Raw genomic sequence first — 20,201 nt, forward strand, 5'->3', positions numbered from 1 at the left:
GCATGATGATTTTGGGAACCCTAATGGTACCTAATTTTTTCATTTTTACAACTGCACTCTTCATATTTGATGTTAATTTAAACAATTTAGGGATGCATACTGTTTCAAAACTATTTTATATCAGAAAAGTATGGGAATGTTATAAATAGTCACATATTTATATTATATTAAGTGTTTAAAAACACTGAGTTACAGATAGAACAGAACAGTTCTCACCCGACACAAAGATTCATAAACGAGGCCACATTATGAATGCATCTTTGCTGTAGCTGCACAGATTTGCCAAAATGACATATGCTTATCCTAAAATAGAGTTAAATATTAAATGAGTAAATTGGATTGACAGTCATCTAGAGGGAAAGTTCATCTCGAGTTATTCTTAAATTCTGCTCTCTCATCCTTTGTTGAAGCGCGTTCAGAAGAGGGGGAGACCCTAAAGGGCGGAGTTATCCACTTCCTTTCTCCCCTTCATTTAATTGGGATCTATAGTGGCTTTGTGTTGAATGGTCAGTCGCAGAGAGAAGAGGCAGCCCTTGGTTTAGGAGAAGCGTTTTGTCTGAAGCCGTGGCTCTAAAAGAAGCTTTGCTATTTTGGGTTAGTCAGTCAAAGAGAGTCTTCAGACAGCAGGAGACAGATACGCTCGCGCATAGTCTCTCTAGACGGAGGTTGCGCTCCAGTCTCTTGATACGCGCAACAGATTTCTCGTTAGTGACAGAGGGATATGCGCTTTTGGTTTTAATGCCATTGCTTGTTTTAAGCTCCTGCGCTCTGCTAATTTTTCAAGACCTGTTTTTGACTTCGAAATCTTTTGAGAAGACGTTTTTCTTTCGGATTTGGATATGATTTTGAGACCATAACAACGCATGTAAAGGACTGTGACAGCTCAACAAAGGAAGCGACCATCACTTTGAGAGTTTATTTCTGTGCCTGTCGGAGCCCAACATGGATATCAGTAAGGGCGCAGTGTTCTGTGCCACTTTACTTAAACTTGCTGTGCTCGTGATACTGGCACGGCACGTCTCGGCGAAAACTCTGAAATACCAAGTTTACGAAGAGCAGAAGGTGGGTACAGTTATCGCCAGACTTCGTGAAGATGTCGCTGATGTTTTGTCCAAACTTCCGAGCTCGATTCCGTTACGCTTTAGAGCCATGCAGCGCGGCAGCGCGTCTCTTCTCTCCGTGCGCGACCAGGATGGAGAGATCAGCATCAGGACCAAAATAGACCGCGAGAAACTGTGCGAGAAGAATCTCAACTGCACTATCGAATTTGACGTCCTCACCCTCCCCACGGAGCACCTACAGCTGTTCCACATCGAAGTGGAAATTCTGGACATTAACGACAATGCGCCACAGTTCGCGCGCCCCGTCATTCCCATGGAGATCTCCGAAACCGCCGCCGTGGGGACGCGCATTCCCCTTGACAGCGCCATTGATCCAGACGTTGGGGAGAACTCTCTGAACACATACTCTCTGACTCCGTCTGATTTTTTTATGATTGATATTCTAACCAGAACCGATGGCGCCAAGTACGCGGAGCTCGTTGTGCTTAAAGAGCTGGATAGAGAGGTACGAGCGAGCTATGAACTCCAGCTTAGCGCCTCAGACAGGGGCGTTCCCCCAAAATTTGGAACAACGCGCCTGAAAATCAGCATAGCTGACTCGAACGACAACAATCCTGTGTTTGAGAAGCCATCTTATGTGATCAACTTGCTTGAAAATTCTCCTTTAGGTAGTTTGCTTATTGATCTGAATGCCACTGACCCAGATGAAGGGACCAATGGGAAAATCGTATATTCTTTTAGCAGTCACGTGTCACCTAAAATTTTAGAGACTTTTAAGATTAATTCTGATAATGGTCATTTGACACTGATGAGGAAAGTTGACTTTGAAAGCACAAATTCGTATGACATAGATGTTCAAGCTCAAGACATGGGTCCCAATTCAATGCCAGCACACTGTAAAGTCATAATAAAAGTGGTGGATGTGAATGACAACAAGCCTGACATTAGTATCAATTTGATGTCCACTGGGAATGAGGAGATAGCTTATATATCAGAGACAGCTCCTGTAGATACATTTGTGGCTCTGGTGAGGGTGGATGACCTGGACTCTGGGTTGAATGGAGAGGTGGAGTGCCGTCTCCACGGCCAAGGTCATTTCAGGCTGCAAAAGACATATGAGAAGAACTACATGATCCTTACAAATGTCACTTTGGACCGAGAGAAGAGGTCCGAGTTCAGCTTGACTGTTATAGCTGAAGACAAAGGCTCTCCAAGTCTGTCTACCATCAAACACTTCACTGTGCAGGTCCAGGATGAGAATGACAACACGCCAAAGTTTGAGAAGGGCAGGTATGAGATTTCCAAGGCAGAGAACAACTCACCAGGAGCTTATCTGTCATCTGTGAGGGCCTCAGATCCAGACCTGGGCCCGAATGGTCAAGTGAGCTACTCTATACTTGAATGTACAGTCCATGGGAGCTCCATCTCCACTTACGTCACCATTGACCCATCTAATGGAAACATTTATGCACTACGTACTTTTGATCGCGAAGATGTGAGTCAGATCTCGTTCTTAGTCCAGGCCCGGGATTCTGGAAGTCCTCCACTGTGTAGTAATGTGACCGTTGTGTTGACTGTCTTGGACGAGAACGACAACAGACCGGTCATCACAATGCCTCAGCTGTGGAACCACACGGCTGATGTTCCAGTATCCAAATACGCAGAGGTCGGTGATGTGTTAACTATTGTCCACGCGATAGACTATGATGCCGGCTCCAATAGTGACCTTTCGTGTTCTGTAGTAGGGGGCAATGAGGCAGGTTACTTCGCTATGGATGCTAAAACATGTGAAATTCGGACCAACGTCAGCATGCAGGACATTCCACAGGATCACGTGGAGCTGACCATCCTAGTGCAGGACCATGGTGCTCAACCCCTCAGCGCCAGAGCCCTACTGAGACTTTCGCTTTATGAAAACATTGAGAACCACATGAATCCCCATCTGACAGGTGGAGGAAGTGGAGATGGCCCTCTAGATGTGTCCATGATCATCATCATCTCCCTTAGTGCGATCTGCGCCGTTCTGCTTCTCATCATGGTGGCCTTTGCCCTTCGCTGCTCACGTGAAAAGAAGGACACTCGCTCATACAACTGCAGGGTGGCTGAGTCTACCTACCAACAGCACCCTAAAAAGCCCTCACGGCATATCCACAAGGGCGACATCACCCTGGTGCCCACCGTCAACGGGACCCTCCCAATCCGGGCACACCATCACTCACCAACCTCCTCGCCCGGACCTGAAAGGGCCCACATGGGCTGCCGGCAGAGCCAACACAGCCGCCAATCACTGAACAGCTTGGTCACTATTTCCTCCAATCACATCCCTGAGAACTTCGCCCTGGAACTTACACATGCCACGCCCCCTGTGGAGGTAAAAGCAAAACTTGCATATTTAAACAGTGTAATTGATGCTAATCTTCATAAAGAGCCCATAAATTATCTGTCCATGTATATACTCATCTTTTCATTCACCAATGTCAACATAACATTCAGGTAACTGTGTGTTGTTCTCGCACTAACGCTTTTCATTTATTCATTCATGTGTGTGTGTGTGTATGTGTGTGTGTGAATGATAGTCGTGTTCCATCAGTATTTATTTTTATTTATGTCATCTGTTTTTGCTATAGCAAGTCTCACAGCTCCTCTCAATACTCCATCAGGGTCAGTATCAGCCGCGGCCCAGCTTCAGGAACTTACACATGCCACGCCCCCTGTGGAGGTAAAAGCAAAACTTGCATATTTAAAAAGTGTAATTGATGCTAATCTTCATAAAGAGCCCATGAATTATCTGTCCATGTATATACTCATCTTTTCATTCACCAATGTCAACATAACATTCAGGTAACTGTGTGTTGTTCTCGCACTAACGCTTTTCATTTATTCATTCATGTGTGTGTGTGTGTGTATGTGTGTGTGTGAATGATAGTCGTGTTCCATCAGTATTTATTTTTATTTATGTCATCTGTTTTTGCTATAGCAAGTCTCACAGCTCCTCTCAATACTCCATCAGGGTCAGTATCAGCCGCGGCCCAGCTTCAGAGGGAACAAATACTCTCGCAGCTACAGGTAAACTTACAAACAAACAAATACTACGCTGCAAGCTCAAACTCCTTATTTGGGCATGATGTGCTCTAAATAGTATGGTAGAGTAGATGGGTAGTGATACTCAACCTGTTGTGTGCTGCTGGTTCCATCGGATTGGATGATAGGTATTCTAAAATGTTTGTGGTAGAATAGGACAGAACTTCCCTGTTGCCGTGGTCACCCACGTTCGCAGATCCTGATTGGACTGCTCCTCACATGAGGTCATAGCTTGCTTTCTGTGCTTTTTTTTCTTTCCTCTCATCTGCGTTTTGTTCTTGGCTCATGTCATTTTATCCCGTGCATATTGTTGAAACCATTGTTCCATACAATAATGCATTTCAATGTCCAGTTGATGATTTAAAAACATACTAGCTTTAGATAGTTGCACTTTTTTGTCTTGCACGCCTCTGCTAGTGAATCAAAATATTTAAGGGACATTTTGGGGTGTGAGATAAATGCATGGTGCCAAAGAGACATCACTGAATAGATCTGTTTATATGATGGCTAAATAAAGATATAGTCTGTGCAAGTTAAAATGATGGGTGGGGCGTATGCTTGCCTGTTTTGCATATGCAAGTTCCTAGACTGTATGCAATGCATACAGATGCTTTTGGGAAACTTTAAGTGTTTTAGCTGACTTAATACAATCAAACATATAATGCCACTCTGAATGTGGTACATGTTTGATATCTCTAACGAATCACTTTTAAACAGATTTTTTTGTAGGTAATTGATTTTAGTGATTGTTTGAACTTGAATATTGTAAATAGTTTTTAATAATTAGCCTATATGTTATGCTGCATACTCCATAGAATCATGTTTAACCTGTAACTGTGTTTGTGTGAATGTGTGTGCAGGTACGCCCTCCAGGACATGGATAAGTTCAGTCTGAAAGATAGTGGGCGTGGCGACAGTGATGCGGGCGACAGTGACTGCGAGATGGGCCGTGATTCGCCCATCGACCGGTTGCTAGGCGATGGCTTCGGAGACCTCTTCCACAGCGACGGACACCAGCGTCTCCACCCAGGTGAGAAATGAAGTCCAATTGGTCTCTCATGCGGTTTCTTACCTTTTTATCACCCTGAATTATGACATTCATCAGCTTGATTATATCGAGCACATCGCATTTATGCTGCAGTTTAACACCCCGTCTACAGTGGCTTACTTTTATTACGTTGTGAACAGGTGCAGGTATAAATTAAATGGCCTGCACTGTGCTTTTATACTCAATATGCATGTGAAAATTAAGGAAAAAGCCTTTAAATGATCTGGTTCTTGGTTGAAATCATGTAATTTTTTTAACCACTACCTTTTGCAGTGTCAATCTCTTTTATCAGCTGCTTAAGACAGTGTATGTGCATGAGTGGAGGCGTGGACCGGAGTGTTATTTCCCTGTATTCATTCTCTTCTGACAGCCCTATGCTTTCAAAATCTGAACTGAGGAAAATTCACCGTAATTGCTTTCACAATGCAGTTAAACCCCCCTTCCGCACGCACACACTCTCTTTTCTCTCCCCAGAGGGCCACTATTTCAGCCCTGCTCTTCCTCTTTCATAGAGAGAAAGAAGCAACCTGTGCGCATCGATTAGAGTTTCACCCTTTCCTCACCAAAGCACTTTATTGTAATTTTCACTCAGTTCCATTTCCTCCATCCCAATTCTAGTTTGTCCTCTCCATTTTTATTCCCTTGCTGCTTTGTCTCTAATATTCAAATTCAGTCATATCTGATTTGTGTGAGGCGACGTTGGCAGAGTAATGAATAATAATCCAGCTTAACAAAGGATGTCAGCCTCCACAAGAGAAACTGGAATAGAAGAATGACAAACTCTCGATCTCCTCAGCTTCTCAAGCTCTCTCCCCGACACACCCACCCACCTCCGAAATCCTTCTCTAAGTTCCTAACCTTATCATCCCTCCTTGTTGTCCCATTCTCTTTCATCCCTTTGTTTTCCTCACTTTCCTTTCTCCCATTTTTTACATGCCCAGAGGAAATTTCATTGCTTAGAGGTTGCTCTTTCATAGCTCAGGAGATTTATGTTTCATTTAAGTACAGTATCAAATTTGTCTAAGGGGTTTCTCCTAAAATTTCTAGCAATAAAATTAGATACAAGTTAGACAGTGGCTGAGAAGTATAGTAGATAATGTGGTCTCGGAGGAATTAAATGAGAATGTATTTACTATTGAAATCTCATTTTTGAAACATTGTAAATATCTTGTCAGAAATGCTACACTCTTAAGAATAAAGATTATTTTTTGGTATTCATGGTTCCAGAAAGAACCTTTAAAATCCATGGAACCCTTTCAATGCACAAAAGACTCTTTATAGTGGAAAATGTTCTTCTGATTATGAAAATGTTATTCATATTAAGAAAACAATGAACTGTTCAATGGTTCTTCTATGGCATCAGTGCGAAAAGCCTCTTTTAGAACCATTAATCTCACACATGTGAGATTTCTGGGGTGTTTTTCTCAGAAAAAAAGCCTCCTTTTGCTTCCCAGTTAATCTCCTTTCTGATATGGAGAAACAACTGAGATATTAAAAAACAGTTTTAAAATGATAGTTTTGATGTTTACAATCCAAATTGAAATTAAATTTGCTCTCAATTGCTCCTAAAACTCCGAAAAATATTTCTTTGTCTTTCTCTTAGCAGTCATGAGATTGTGTACGGAGGAGTGCCGTGTGTTGGGTCACTCTGACCAGTGCTGGATGCCATCTCAAGCATCTTCGGATTACCGTGCGAACATGTACATCCCCGGAGAAGAGAGCAGGCCTCAGGTCCTCGAGGAGGACCAGCAGTCAGTCGACTCAGCTAAGAAGAGCTTTTCTACCTTTGGAAAGGACAACGAGGAGGAATGCGGCAGTTCGCTGCTGTCAGAAATGAACAACGTCTTCCAACGTCTCCTACCAACTTCTTACGCTGAGGTCAATGAGCTTGAAGGATGCGCTGGGTTGTCCTCTTCCTCCATCGGCATGGAGATCAGAAAGGGCTTCCTGCCGGGTAAGGTGTCGTCTACAGGCCCCACCTACCCGCAGGGCGTTGCTGTGTGGGAGGCCAATACTCACTTTCAGAATCCTGGAGGTGCCGTGGTGAGTGGACACGGCTCGACCAATCACGCGGCATCGCAGGTGCATTTAAAATGGCTGCCGGCGATGGAGGAGATCCCAGAGAACTACGAAGAGGACGACATAGAGAGTGTGCTCAGCCAGCGGCAGGGAAAACGCAACGACACGAGACACGAAGTTGTCGACGCTAGCGAACTGGTTGCCGAAATTAACAAATTGCTTCAGGATGTACGCCAGAGCTAAACAACAATCTGTGAAAGAACATTTCCCTATCTCTTTCTTTTTCGTTCGCTCTATTTTCGTAGAGTGAACTAATCACTGAAAGGAGGAGAAAGGGAGAGAGTTCAGCGCTGTAGCCTTGATTGAGTCACATGTGGAAGCATTTCGGTTAATATTGTTTACTTAGTATGACTTTTGGTCTTTTGTCCAAAAGTGAACACAATGTGATTGTAAACACCTTTTATGTTTTTTTTACTCCGTATTTATATATGTGTATATATGTGTTTGTACAGAAAGCAATACAAATGTCTATTTTTATACAGAATTTCACTGCATGTACCTAAAATTAAACCAAGATTTGTTTGTATACTTGAACATGTTTAATGTGTGTTTGAGCGTGTGTGAGTGTGTGCATGAGGATGTTTTAATCGAGACAGATTTTACAGTGTATACAAACTGTTGTTGGTGGTCCAGTTCTCTGTTATCATTATTGTGAACACCGAAATACTCTTACCAGAATGGTTTATCCATGAGTGACTGTGAAAAATTTCTTGGGACCGTATAAGGATTTTTCTCTTTGTCAGCAAACCTTTCTGTTACGATTTTACAATAATGTTGCATTAAAAACATACCTTTGGGAATACCTCTTTCACACTGTCTGTTTTCATTCATTATTTATTCAGCAAATCTATGGTCTTAGATGTAGTTATGTTTTCCCTATCGTAAATCCGGCTTCGTAAGCTTTCATTATGAAAGCATATTTTACAGTTAGCCTTGGAACTTGTTGAAAATGAACTAGACAGAATCGATCAACTCCCTACAAAATCTAACCAGTGATTCATATAACAGACAGGCATCTGTTTTCATGGACCTCCGCCACTGCTGCTTTCACTAAGAGCTCCCCATTTTGAGCAGAGCAAGTATTGCAGCCACAAAAAAATAATAATAAATAAATGTTCCATAGCCATAAGGAGGAGTGCTAAACAAATCCTTTTTGTGCTTAAAAATCTGATTAATGACTTTATTAAAGTACACGTTTGATCTAGAAAACCAAGAAAGGGTGTAATTCTGCCCTGATTACATAGCCATAACTCCTAGATATAACCCTGAGTAATTAGCTCATAGAAAGATTATGGCTTTACATTAAACATGCCATGCCCCCCAAATGTTGTTATCAGTGGTGTCTAATTACTTCATACACACGTATACAGGCCACTGAATCTTTCATACAATGATCAATACATATCCTAGCATACGTATGCGTGTGGGTCTATGTATGATCTATGCTTGCATGTTTATAAATGTGTGTTCTTGTGTTTTGTGTGCATGTGTGCTTAACACCTGTCGGTGTGTATAATTTAACAGCAGGCAGCTGTTCAGGATTAGTAATCTGGAGTGCAGCCAGTCGATGTGATGTAGTGTGGAATCATCTACGCTGGCCTGACCACAGCATAGAGAGGCTATTAACGACACACACACACTTGCTCAACATTGATTTTACTTTATTATTCTTTGCAGCAAGTGGAGAGCAGGCTTTATTCTCACACAATCACCTCTTTCAGTATGCATGTTAGTGTAATTGTATGGTGTAAATGGTTGGCACTCTCGATTTGAATACAAAAATCTCACAAGGTGTAAGCTACTTTGGCTATACAACCTTGAACCTGGGTTCTGCTTCCTCATACCTTTGACCATAAGCCATGCTTTAAACCTGATGATTGTGAGTGCAGGGCAGTTAACCTTAACATGCTCCTTACAATTAGTAAATTGCTTTGCATAAAAGTGTCTGCAACACAGACGATAACTAATCATCAGGAATGAATACTGCAGCCAGTGAGCGCCAACCTATTCATTTAGGCTAAGTTGGGTTCCTGTGTGCAGCAGGGGTGTTAATTCACCTCAGGGTCAGTTTAATTTGCTTCCTCTCTGCTGAGCATTACTTGAGGCGTGAGGTTCCAGTTTTCCTGCTGAGTAACTCTGAGGTAAAACTGATGACAGAACTGGACTGTACTGTCATTGAAGCCTTGATGAATTAATCAGAAATCCAGTTATATTTTAGATTTATGCATTTACTCTTCCCCACAGTGGCTTAGTATGTGCTTGTCAAATTTATTAGACCCCACTACCCAATGTAAGGTCTGTGCCACAGCTGCCCTGTAGCAACTCATAATGTAATAACTACACATAATGCAAAAACTGCACATAATGTAATAAGTATTACATTATTATTGTAATACAATGTTCATAATGTAATCATTTTCTCAAAATGTAAAACAATCTTGAGCTCATAGTGTAATAACAATTATTATATTATGAGAAATGTATTGCATTATAAAATGACCAAAAATATTGTAATATTGTCATACAGTATAAGCAGTACAGTATAAGTGTTGCAGAGCGACAGAGACGAGAGACTTGCGGATCCATCTGCATGCTTTTATTTAAAGGCGTGGTCATGAAACAGGCATGGGTCGATACACAGCAAACAGTAATAGAAGAGGCAAGACGAAGAGTCATCCAAAGGCTACCGTGGGTCTGAGATAGGCAAACAATGTCCATAGAGCTAGGCAAAAGAAGAATCCAAGACAGGCAGGAAATCAGGAAACAGGCAATCAGGCACAAAACTAGACTAGAGCTAGGAACTAGGAACTAAACAAAACTCGGAAATGGCTCCGTAATGTTGCTATCACTGACGTGGCGATAAGCACTAAACAATACTTGGCGTTGAATGGTGGTGTGAGACTGATTTATATAGTGTGACAACAACTGTATACATCTGATGCTCTCCATAGCTCAAATGCAAATATGCACAGATGAGTTGCTCATATATATGTTATTATTACAGTTTCAACTAAGGGTGCTCTTGTTTTTTGTTTTTTAGAGTGATTAGCTCCCTAAACTGGGCGTGAAATGATAAATTGCTTTCTGTATGGATTTAATATGGCAGTGGTTCCCAAACTTTTTCTGCCGGGCCCCACTTTTGTAAAGAAAAATATATATATTTTTAGAAATGTGTCAATTTAAAATATCTATTTGAATGTTTTAACATATACTGTATTCCTGTGATCAAAGATGAAGTTTCAGCATCATTACTCCAATCTTCAGTGTCACATGATCCTTCAGAAATTATTCAAATATGCTGATCTGCTGCTCAGTAACCATTTCTGATTATTTTAATGCTGAAAACAGTTGTGCAGCTTCATATTTTTGAGGAAACAATTGTTTAACATGATTCTCTAATTAATATAAATATGCACCCTCTCAGACATGACCTTGATTGCAAAATTATATATAACGATTTGAAATATTGTGATTAACATAGTACTACTTAAGTAGCCTACTTACCGTCTAAACTTGTTTATCCACCTTTTTACTGGTGAATCTGAGGGCGAGATATGCCAAGTCATATTTTCTTGTCTTTTCACCACACTGGACACAACAAAGTAAACATTGCAGATCCAATTGTTCTTTGTGTCAGAGCGCTGGAGTTCGTCAGAAACAGAACGGGGCATCAGTTTACTGTCATGGATTTGTGTTGCGTCGCGCCACATTTACAGCAGAGAACATCACTGGGTTCTATTTGCTTTTGTCACATTGTGCCGCTCGCGTCTGGTGTAGACACGTTGTTTTGGTATTTGTGAATCTTAAGTATATTCATCATTTGCTTTACGTACCTGGCACTGGCAGTATTTTCACAAACTTGTAACTTAATGTTACATGCTTAGAGCAGAACCATGCATCATTCATTTATATTTCTACATGGCTCCCTGCAATACAACTCTGATTCTTCAATCGCGCCATCTAGTGGTCTGTCATTGATACAAACACAACTGCTACAACTGATAAGGGAGCGCTCAAGGGGGTACTGCCAGTCATGTTGAGGTAATTAAAATATGTCATTAATATTTTGCGTAGGGCTGGGCGATATAGCTAAAAAATGTATCAACAATATAATGTTTCATATCGTTCGGTATCAATAATTATTGACATTTTTTATAACCTTTTTTAAAACAAAGAGCAATATAATTTTTTTTTTATTTAACCACTGTATTTTTAAATTAACACAATTTATTGAGACAAACAACAAATATTTTTTGTTTGTTTTAACAATCAAACACAAAATAAAAATTAAACAAATATCTAATTTCTAATGTTTTATATGCATATTAAATAGGTCCTAAATAAACTTTTGTCTTTTTTGTCTCTCCCGAGGCCACAGGAGGGCGCAATGAGCAAAATAATGCAGCACAATTAAATTGTCAACGCAAGGAAGTAACTCTATAAAAAAAAGTGCATTACGTCTAAATTAACTCATAAAAATCTAATATAATTTCGTAAATTGCATAAACCGTTATGAACAAAACAGCATCATGTATTTATGCATTACTTAATCCAAAGAGCAGAAGCGTCCTTCACACAGATTGCATTTAAAAACATATGAGACGCAGTGAAAAGGAATAAACCTCCACAAATTCGTGACGTGCTTTCTAAACATTTTAACTGTTTTAACTTTGCATGGCTTTCTATACATCTCTTTTGTGACGCGAGTGCAGCTGTCATATTTGTCCGTCTAAAAAATGCGCTGAATATGCGTTCTGTTTGTGTGTGCTTTCTGCGTCACTCATAGCACCTGCCTATATCGTGCGCTATGTCGAACATTTTTTCTATCGTTATCGAAGAAGGTGTACCGTTGATAAATATCGATACCGTTTTATTGCCCAGGCCTAATTTTGCGTTCAATTATTTACTTATCAGGCAAGTGGTCGCATGATAAGAGGGAAAATACACAGTGTAGTAGTCTTTATCCCCCTGCAGAGGTTTCTTTTGCTAAATAATCTGCTGACTGTACACTATCCCTCAGCCTTGCCGCGCCCCCCCCCCCCCCCCCCCCCCCCCCCCCCCTCTGTTGAAAAAGCATTCATAAACTTAATGTTATATGCAGCCTACATTTTATGTAGCCTAGAGCCGAGATTAACTTAATCTGGGCAGCTGCAGATTCCAGTGATCTGATTGGCTCCCCCCCCCCGCCCCCCCCCCCCCCCCCCCCCTTTTCATAGCTCTGCACCCCCTCTAGGGGTTGTGCTCCCCAGTTTGGGAACCACTGTAATATGGAATGTTCCTTAAATACGGGAACAGTTGGCAATCCTGCTTTGCATGTTTTAAACACTTAGATTTTGTTCTTACTTTGGCCATGCATTAAATGCACATCCTTTAAAGAGCGCAGTTTGCGGACATATTTACTTTAAAGTCCGCGTGAAACGTAAGTTGCTGCTGACTGGATTTCAGTGTGGTGGCATATTTCCAACTGAAACAGAATATTGAGTAGAGGACGGGGTTTTATTTTTGCACTCCTCCTCTCATCATCTCTCACTCACAGCAGACTAATGGTCGGAGGTGCGTGGTTAAGCATATTCTGCCCAAGCCGTCAAACTGACGTCATCAGAGAAGGCATGCCATTCCAGAGCGGAAGCAAATGACCAGATTTTGATTAAAGATTACCAAAACAAACTTTTTTTTTCAGAGGATTAACTTGCACAGATTACTTGACTTTAAGATTAGCAATGTGCGCTAACAAAATAAATATTGTAAATTTTGATTATGTGGACTTTAACATCTCAGGTAATGTCCATGTTATGATGACAATGACAGTGATTACATATAAATATATTTTAATTGATCAAAATTATAAATACATTAGGCCTATGCATTTGAGTAGAATATAAACAAGTAACAAATCAATTTAAATGACTATTCACAGACAAGGCCTAAGGTAATACGTTTCTCATACAATAACCTAATACATTATGTGAAAAATTGTTATTACATTGTAAAATTATTATTACATTATGAACTCAAGATTTTATTATGTTTTGAGAAAAGTATTACATTATGTACATTTTATTACAGTAATAATGTCATATTTATTACTTTATGTTCAGTTTTTACATTATGAGTTGCTACATGCCCTAAAATAACAGTATTGGTTATTACCAAAACAATTTTTTTGTATGTTTCTGTAATGGTTAATCCACACCACTAATGGATAATGTATTTTTAATTTAAGAAAACTAAAATTAAACAGAAACTGGAAAAAAGTGAAATAAGATTTTTTTTTATCATCCAACATGCCAACATTTAGAATATAGAGCTGCATTATAGGATATGTAGAACACTCTGGTATCATGTAATGTTGCAACTATTCACTATTCTTCAAAATATTAAATGAAAAAGTATTATTTTATAATAAATAACAAAGTGTCACCATCCTCTCAGACTTAATAATGTCAAAGACGTGGCATCTCTGTAAATGCCACAAGCAGCCATTAGCGCACATTAATGTGGCCCTACAACTATCTTACACAGGTAGCATATGCATTATTCATGCACATTAATGCAGGAAGAATTGTGGCTAGATAAAATTACATTGGTCTACGAGAAACTGTCACCTCTCTTCAAGAATCAGTATTCATAACCTGAGACAATTCCACAATTCAGTGAGAGGGGGGTGGACAGAAAGAGAGAGAGGTCACATGTTGTGAATCTTGAATCGGTGCTATTAATGTTTGGTAATGTGCTTCATGGGCATGCATAAAAGAGATTAATGCCACATTACAGAATCATATTTACTGAAGCATTATTTGCATAATGGAGTGTGTAATTGAATTTTTATGTGCACTATAATTTCATAAACTTCAGAAATGGTAAATTTGTGCTTTTCTTTCGTTTACAATCAGATGTCGTTGTACCCATACTCTGAGATAATGTTCACGATCCAATAGGATGCAAATGGTTTGCTTTGACAACAATTCAATTCAGATTAGATTTTTCACTAAATGATGTGTAGCATCACAAAAACTGGACTCTGGTCAGGACTGAGTCTGATTTGATTACCTTGGTAAGATGCATATATTTTTTCCAAACTGTGTGATCATAAAATTCATAATATATTTGGTGTTGTAGCAGTTATAATTTATAAGTCAGGATTATTTGTGGGGCATTGTAATGGAATGCCTTATCAACAACAACTATGGAATATTTATTCCATTATTTTTGCATCAATGTATTTTTACACCCAAATGAAAGGCTAAAAAAAAATCCAAACAGTTTTCTACATTGATGATAATAAGAGAGGGTTCTTGAGCACCAAGTCAGCATATTAGAATGATTTCTGAAGGATATTAAGAATGTTTATTATTAACTAAGCACCAATAATTGATAATAATTGAGCACCAATTCAGCAAATTAGAATGATTTCTGAAGGATTATGTGACACTGAAGACCTGAATGGCTGCTGAAAATTCAGTAGTGTACAGAGTTATTAGTAACCAAAAACAGGACGGTCGGCACACATCTCTCTTGACTCATCCAGTTCAGTCACACACACCTGAGCTTTTAATGAGAATTTCCCTCTCTTTCAGTGTAGATGTATTTGTCATCATATCTGGCTAATGAATTGACTTTATCCTTTTCTTTTCTCTGTCGTGTTTGATAAATTCACTATGGAAATTACCATGGAGGCCTACGGGGGCCCCATGGAGGATAATACACAGTACATATTAGGGAGGCTATATGTCTCCCTGTGCTGACTGGAACTAGGGAAATTAATTCTCATATCAAAACACTCCACACATACATGGCCTCCCTAGAGATGGTGTGAGAACAGAGCCAGACAGGGATAGTGAGAAGATGGAAGCAAAAACAGGGACAGTGAGAAGACGACTGAGGCCCTGTTTACACCTGGTATTAGCATCTGTCTTGGTGTCAGCCAAAATAGATAGGTTTACACCTAGGATTTAACATGTGTCTCGATTAGTGCTGTCAAAATTAGAGCGTTAACGCATGCCATAAATTTTTTCAGTTTAACGCGTTAAAATATTTCTATATGTTTCTATATGTTTCTTTTTTCTTGACAAGAATTGCATTTATTTAGACGCATGTGTCTTTATGACTACATCAAACAGGAGACTTAAGACACTCCAACTTTGCCTCGATCAGCACCAGGCGCTAGTCAAATGTACGCGGAAAAGGTACAGGTGACGAGGAAGCTTTAGTAGAACAACAGTAAACAGATGAGATGTTGTTAGGCCATATGTCAGTAAAAAAACGTTCCTGTCCTGTCAGCAGTTATACTGTACTCGTAGCACGTGCTCTTCAATTGCATGAAATGGGCAATGCGCATTGTATATAATTTCATATAGGCTATTAAAGTGCAAAAAAAATAAAAAATGAGCATGCAATATCGTAATTATGTCGTCGGTTAAGTCATGAAGTTAACAAAAAGGCAATTAAAGCTGCCTTAAAACTGTGCATGCATGTAAGTATTTGTTATGAGTCAGATTTAAGAACATGTCTCTGAAATGCAGTGGTTTTCAAAACTGTCCTGGAGCAGCCCAGCACTGTCTCCCTCATCTAACACACCCGATTCAACTCGTCAGCTCATTAGTAGAGACTTTAAGACCTGAAGTGGGTAAGAAAAGTTAAAGAGTAGTGAGAAAATACAATGCGTGTCAGATCTGTAACTTTTGTAGGATTCATCTATATTTAATTTAAAATTTAGTGTTTGATAACTTATTTTTCTGTATGCAGTATTTCCTACCTGCTGAAGGGCACAGGTATATGTGTATAATAATGTGAATAAATATGACATTTATTATAATGGGTTTATGTTAAGATTGTTTTAAGTTCACTTAAATTAGAAGTTGTTATTTTTTACAAGTCTAAAATGTTAAAATTGATAGCGCTCAATCATAGTGTTGCTTGGAACGCTGCCTCTATGTCCCCACCCCTAGCACCGCCTATGCTAATCGGTAGTGTTGCAGTGTGCGAAGAGCAATATGATTATTAACCAGCAGTTATTAATCACCCATCATAATTCCAGACGATGACTGAGGAACATCAACCAACATGTATCCAGTTAACTCCCACTAGTGTTGCATTAAACTCCCTGGCTGTTCCAGACAAAATAATTCGGAGCTCGAGGCCATCATGACGCCCAAGTTTTGCTAATTAATAACGGCGGGCACGCACTTCCCCATTTAAAACACTCCATATTCATCAAACATTAAAACAAAGGTAAGAACACATTTACGCTGACACACACACACACATGTCTGGTTTGCTATCCTTGTGGGGACTCTCCATAGGCATAATGTTTTTTCTACTGCACAGACCGTATATATTCTATTGCCCTACACCAACCCTACCCCTAAATCTAGCCCTCACAGGAAACTTTCTGCATTTTTAGATTTTCAAAAAACTTAATTCTGTGTGATTTATTAGCTTGTTTGCCCGTGGGGACCTCAATTTAGGTCCCCACCGTGACACGAGTCCCCATGAGTCTGTGTGTATTCAGGTTTAAGTCCCCACCAGAATAGAAAAACGGGTGGCACGCACACACACTCACTCACTCACACTATTAGTGAATGAGAGTGAGACCCAGCAAGGACTGTTTTGAATATGGATTAATTCACCTGTCAGCACATTTGGGTCACTGAGGGACTGTATACTGTAAGAAGGCAGTAAACTCTCAAGACCTTGGTTGAAGTTTAGTATTGTATTTCGCCGATGATTCTGTTAATGCAGCATACTATTATAATACTACAAGCATAACTAATATAGGCTAATCAATTGTATTATATCAATTCTATTTTTAAAATCAATATTGGAAAAAAAAACTGTTTAATTTAATTTCAATTTCATTTAATTTAATAGGGACGTCTGTTAACATAATGAGTGCATCAGTCGTATTAGTTATTATAGTTATTAGATTAGTTATCAATCAGTAGCAGTGTCTGTTACTGATGGGAGGTCGTGGCTTGTTTGCTGTCACCAGCAGATGGCGCTCTATCAGTGCCACATGGGAGCTGTGGTTCTGCTCTCGTATGCAAAACTGTCTCTCAGCTCCCTCTGGGTCTTTGCGAAGAAGGGTTTGTGTTTGTCTACTTGTACAGAGCTCAAATAGACTCGTATTTTATATGTTTGTTTTTGTATCAATCTGTCATTAAAGTAGACATCTTTACATATTTCTCCAATTTTTACTCAGCAGAGTCAGCTGTTTCTTTCTTTCTTTCTTTCTTATTTTCTTTTATTTTTTTTTAACAGAGAATCTGGTTGTTTTGGAGATTAAAATAACATATATAAACTGTTACACATTTTTTCCTTTCCTTTTTTAGCACATAGAAATAAAATGTGTGGTTACTTGAAGTCTCCTGCTGTCTGTTGCAATCTGTCAAAAAAAATTAAATAAAAAAACTACTTGTCTTATATATAGCAGGCTGCAAATGTTAAACAGTGCAGTATAGGCTGTTTATATGGGAGATTGAGGCTAGTGGTCACAGAGGGGAAACTTCACAGTTACATAAATGCTTATTTGCTCTTACACTGGCCTGGTTTTCATGTGTCAGGTTGAGGAAACATTTGTGATGTATGTTTTATGTGTTATATAAAACATTTAATAATTTGGTGTGCGTATATATACATACACGCACACACATGCACAGTGGCTTAGTATATACAAATACCATAATAGTAATAATAATGCATTGGTAATTTAATTAAGTAATTTTATCTGTGTTTAAACATGTATGCTGCTGGAGAAAAAAAAAACTTTAAAAATGGATTTAAAGTTGGCATGAAATCAAAACTTACCCTATGTATTTGCTTAATGCATCCTACTGGTCTTCTTGTGAATGAATAATATATGTGTGTATGTGAATGATTTACATTTACAGGAGGCAGCTATATGCTTACAGAGCTTTTATACATGCAGCAAAATTTGAATCAAACCTCCTTTAAGATCAAGAATCCATCAGAATACTTGAATGCTTTAGATTTCAAGTTGTAGGAACCATTGAAGGGTTCTCATTCAGGTATCTGATCCGTGAAGCAGTACATTATTTGTCTGATGGATGAGTAACCCAACCATGCTGCTGTCAGCTCTGACATTTGTTTGTCTGGACTATTAGAGATGCGTGTGTGATTGATAACTGAGTGTGCATACTCTCGAGCAGACCTATGAGTGTTTGTTAGCTCTATAGAGTGTGTTTGTGTGCACATACTTAATCGTGTGTGTTTTCTCAAACACTTCAGAATCCTGTTCACCCTGCAGCCTTGTGACTGCTATCCAGATGGACACATTACAACCATTCCTCCACAGCTGCAAGGTGCTTGCTCTACTTTTGTGTAAAAAAGACAATTGTGGCCCTGGACCACAAAACCAGTCATAAGGGTAAGTTTTTTTAAATCATCATCTGAAAGCTGAATAAATAAGCCTTCCATTGATGTATGGTTTGTTACGATAGGACAATATTTGGCAGAGATACAACTATTTGTAAATCTGGAATCTGAGGGTGCAAAATAATCTAAATATTGAGAAAATCACCTTTAAAGCTGTCCAAATGAAGTCCTTAGCAATGCATATTACTAATCAAAAAAAGGTTTGATATATTTACGGTAAGACATTTACAAAATATCTTCATGGAACATGATCTTTACTTAATATACTAATGATTTTTGGCATAAAAGAAAAATCTATAATGTTGACCCATACAATGTTTTTTTTGGCTATTGCTAAAAAATATACCCAAGCGACTTATGGTCAATTTGTGCTCTTTTTGTGTCAGGCCAGGCTTGTGCAGATCAGAGGAATGGCCTGATGGAGAATTGCCATGTGACCAATCGATCCTGAGATGACACTGGCAGGATGGCGTGTGTGTCACTGTCAGGTAAGACACTTTCAATTGTGTGGAGTCGAGTTTAAATTTAATTCTGAAAGTAACTGGTGGACTTGAGCAGAAAAAAATTTGGTCTTTAGAGATGAAAAACTTGATGAAGAACAATGCTCAGCTTCTCATAACAATTCAAAATATAATTTGGATAGCCAAAAGAGGGACTGTTGAAAAATGTTTGGCCTCTATCCTGGTTGGTGGATGTTACAAATAAACTGATGATATCAGAACTTGATAACAGAATAATTATTCATCCATGATGCCCTTTTGTTGTGTTTATAGGGTGTGTGTGACTTCTGCAGGTCATTTTTATATCAGATAATGCGTTAATGATATATGACTTCAGATTTTCTTACAGATTTACAGGTGCTAAACATTTATTATGCTAAGGCAAGCATCACTGTTTCAGCTTAGGGTTTTGTTTTAGGATGTGTTGCTACTTTTCAACGTGATCTGTGATTTTTGCAAAAATGTCATAGACTTGTATTGAATGAGGTATCTGAAACTCCTGGGCAGTAAGCAGCTAGAAACTAGAGATGTTCTAGCAACCACATGGCAACAAACAAACAACCACAGAGAACACTTCTCACTTGTTTTTTTTTTTTTCAGAAAATATAAAATAATCTAGTGACAGTGTCTAAAAAAAAAACATATTGAGTGTGCACGTTATAGCTTAGGGCAGTGGTCACCAACCTTTTTAAGCCCATGATCCCTGATCTCGGCTTTTATGAAAGACAAGATCTACCTATAGAAGAATTGATAGAAAAAGACAGCCCAGATTGTACTTCCAATTTGAGGCCTTTTATTTAGTATTTTAATTAGTGATGCACCGATCATTATTTTTCATGGCTGATTCAGATACATACAGTACCTGCATGATACAAAAACAGCAGATGGGCTGAATTAAATGCAAATTTTACTCTCTGACAGCAGGTGGCGCTTATGGAACAGCAGCGATATGGCATTTTCTTGGTTGTGCTAATAAATACTACTTCATTCAAGGAATAAATTTAGGAAATCCCATTGCTATCAAAACTTTTCTGAAGA

The 20,201-nt window shown here is 39.1% G+C and overlaps 1 protein-coding gene and 1 long non-coding RNA gene across 3 annotated transcripts; both read left to right on the forward strand.

Moving 5' to 3' along the window:
• The first annotated feature begins 522 nt into the window (after window positions 1–522).
• LOC107557554 (protocadherin-18-like) lies at window positions 523–8,011 on the forward strand. 2 transcript variants are annotated; one of them, XM_016241020.1, is made up of 4 exons: window positions 523–3,432; window positions 4,072–4,127; window positions 5,003–5,172; window positions 6,794–8,011. In XM_016241020.1, exons 1-4 carry the CDS (start codon window positions 943–945, stop codon window positions 7,450–7,452), a joined length of 3,375 nt encoding a protein of 1,124 aa, XP_016096506.1. In that variant the 5' UTR covers window positions 523–942; the 3' UTR covers window positions 7,453–8,011. The 2 variants fall into 2 exon arrangements, with proteins under 2 accessions (XP_016096506.1, XP_016096507.1); XM_016241021.1 differs by having other exon boundaries at window positions 6,797–8,011.
• Window positions 8,012–16,212: 8,201 nt separating this feature from the next.
• On the forward strand, window positions 16,213–19,137 carry LOC107557553 (uncharacterized). The gene is made up of 3 exons (XR_001605408.1): window positions 16,213–16,500; window positions 18,517–18,590; window positions 19,050–19,137. It is a non-coding gene; the product is annotated as an uncharacterized lncRNA (long non-coding RNA).
• The last annotated feature ends 1,064 nt before the right edge of the window (window positions 19,138–20,201 follow it).

This window comes from Sinocyclocheilus grahami, unplaced genomic scaffold (genome assembly GCF_001515645.1).
Source record: "Sinocyclocheilus grahami isolate Dianchi unplaced genomic scaffold, SAMN03320097.WGS_v1.1 scaffold607.1, whole genome shotgun sequence".
Lineage (NCBI taxonomy): Eukaryota > Metazoa > Chordata > Actinopteri > Cypriniformes > Cyprinidae > Sinocyclocheilus > Sinocyclocheilus grahami.

Excerpts from the sequence above, each read along its gene's own strand:
- LOC107557554 (XM_016241020.1), top strand. The coding sequence starts at position 943 with ATGGATATCAGTAAGGGCGCAGTGTTCTGTGCCACTTTACTTAAACTT. Across the intron at positions 3,433-4,071 it reads ATGCCACGCCCCCTGTGGAG|GGTCAGTATCAGCCGCGGCC; the intron begins GTAAAAGCAAAA and ends ATACTCCATCAG. Across the intron at positions 5,173-6,793 it reads ACACCAGCGTCTCCACCCAG|CAGTCATGAGATTGTGTACG; the intron begins GTGAGAAATGAA and ends TCTTTCTCTTAG.